General features: G+C 46.4%; 1 protein-coding gene across 1 annotated transcript in view; it reads right to left on the bottom strand.

The window, feature by feature from the left end:
- Positions 1–1,956, bottom strand: part of LOC105904194 (laminin subunit gamma-3) — a 13,091-nt gene extending 11,135 nt beyond the window's left edge. The window contains exons 1-3 of the mRNA XM_042709422.1: positions 1,795–1,956; positions 107–156; positions 1–51 (exon numbers count right to left, since the gene is read on the bottom strand). The exon at positions 1–51 is cut by the window's left edge and continues 104 nt beyond it. Coding sequence (XP_042565356.1) covers positions 1–51; positions 107–156; positions 1,795–1,956 — 263 coding nt within the window. The remainder of the gene's footprint in view (positions 52–106; positions 157–1,794) is intronic.
- Positions 1,957–2,234: the final 278 nt, after the last annotated feature.

A 2,234-nucleotide genomic window follows, 5' to 3' on the forward strand; every position in this document is an offset into this window, starting at 1 on the left:
ATTCTGCTGGTGTCCAGGATGCTGGTTCCCGCGCTGCTGGTGCACGTGATGCTGGTGCACATGGTTGTGGTACACATGTGCTCTGGGAGCGTTCCGGCAGTCATACCTGGACAGCACTTTCTCTAGGGCCTGCATTCTCGCCTTCAGCTTGGCAGCCTGCAGATCAGAACAGCAGATCAGGACAGAATTCTTTTTTTACAGAGACACCAAAGGCTTCAAACAAGTGTCTCTAGAGGTCATCCAATCAAACAAGTGTCTCTAGAGGTCATCCAACTCTGGGTTTGGGCCCATGTCTGCACCAGATCCTAGTGAGAGCTGGCAGCAATCTGAATTTAGACAGAGCCTAGACCTCTTGTCCCACAGTAACACTATTTATTTTACACGCATTACATTGTCTTTCTCAACTGTACTCTGCACAATTAACATAACGTTATCTATAAGTCTACTCTAGGGGGGCACTGTGGCGCAAGCAGTAGCCCCGACCATATACGGGCTTGATCGCCCACAGGGACACAGGTTCGAATTCGACCCGCTGTCATTTCCCGATCCCACTCCCCACCTCTTCTCTCCATCTCATTTCCTGTCCAAACCTTGACTGTTCTATCTGATTAAAGGCAAAAAGCCCAAAAACAAATCTTAAAAAAAAGATACTCTAAAAGTCTCCTTCGTTCCTCTCATCAGTAAACTGACTCGCCTGGCTCCGTTTCATTTCAGGCCTGCTTCCGGTGAGTTCTTCTAGTTTCTTGTGAAGTTTGTGGACTCCTGCTTATTTCTCTCTCTTTCTGGGCATGCTAATAAAGGCTTATTGGAAATGGCGAGGGTCTGGAACTGAAGAGTAGTGGAAGGTACTAATTTCACCTCCCCGTGGAAACACTCAAACGCACAAACCTACACAGCACCCAGAGGGCATAAGTGCCTTCTGAAATGACACCATTTTAACTGTTGTAATTGGGAGTGTGATTTGCCCAGAAACCTGTGAGGTTTAGTCTGCTGCTGGGATGTAGGCGTATATGGTGACTGGGAGACACAGGATCATAGGTGAATGGTTGGTGAAAATTGAAAGTCTGTTTCCATAACGATCTCCACGCTGAATTTTCTCATTTTGCAGGCAGAGCAGGTGTGCTATATACCAAATTGTGCTCGTCAGACCAAAGCATCGATTCATTTTACTCTTTCACAGAAGAAGTTGTCTTTTCCGGCTGAAAGTAGTTAGGTTCTCAGCGGGATTTAAAAGCTTTTCTATGCCCATTGATAGATGAAAAAAGCCTTTAGATCATACTAAATTGAAGTACTCCCAGAGAGTGAGACAAGTATGCACATAATTCTGTATGGTTAATTGTTTGAGTTTGTGTATGTGTGTGAATGCCTTTGTGTGTTTGTTTTTATTAGTGTTACTCTGTCATGGCTACTGTAAGTGTAAGGCTGTAAGCTGATAGCTGATAGCTGTTGCTCTGACATTGCTACTGTAACTGTTAGCTGACAGCTGATTCCCCATGTCCTGCAGTGACCACAGGGTGCCACTCTGAACACATCTCTGTCTGTAATACCAGCGGGGCATACATGTACCAAGTGAATTTGAAGCACTCAGAAACCTCTACTCTGAGATCTCTCTTTATCAAGTGTTCTCACACACACACACCCACACACACACACACTGAACTATCTGGTGCCTGATGAGACTGTAACACATGGGCACTTCTTGTGTGTGTGTCTCGGCTGTGGAAGTAGTTCAGCTCTCTCTCTCACTCTCACTCACACACACACACACACACACACACACACACACACCCCTACCTGGTCTCTGATGAGACTGTAACACACAGGGCACTCCTCACACTGGTGTGTGTCTCGGTTTTGGAAGTAGTTCAGCTCGCACTTGTCACACTTGTAGCCTACGAAACCCTGGCGACAGGGGCAGGTTCCGTTGCCATGGCACTGCATGGAGACGGAGCCCATTGGGTCACAGTTACAGGCTGAGGAGGAATGGGCAGAATGAGAGAGGGAAGGTGAGAGAGAGAAGAAGGGGAGGAGAGATGGACAGAATGAGAGAGAAAGCAGGAGAGGAGGACAGAGAAGAAGGTAGAAAGATACAGAGAGAGAGAGAGAGAGAGAGAGAGAGAGAGGTTTAACACTCCTTCATTAAATCCTTTAAATCTTTACTTTACTGCAAACCTATGAGGGGAGGGAGAGAGAGGGGGAGAGAGTAAAAACAACAAAGACAAAATCTTTGGGTC

Source organism: Clupea harengus, chromosome 12 (assembly GCF_900700415.2).
Source record: "Clupea harengus chromosome 12, Ch_v2.0.2, whole genome shotgun sequence".
Classification (NCBI taxonomy): Eukaryota; Metazoa; Chordata; class Actinopteri; order Clupeiformes; family Clupeidae; genus Clupea; species Clupea harengus.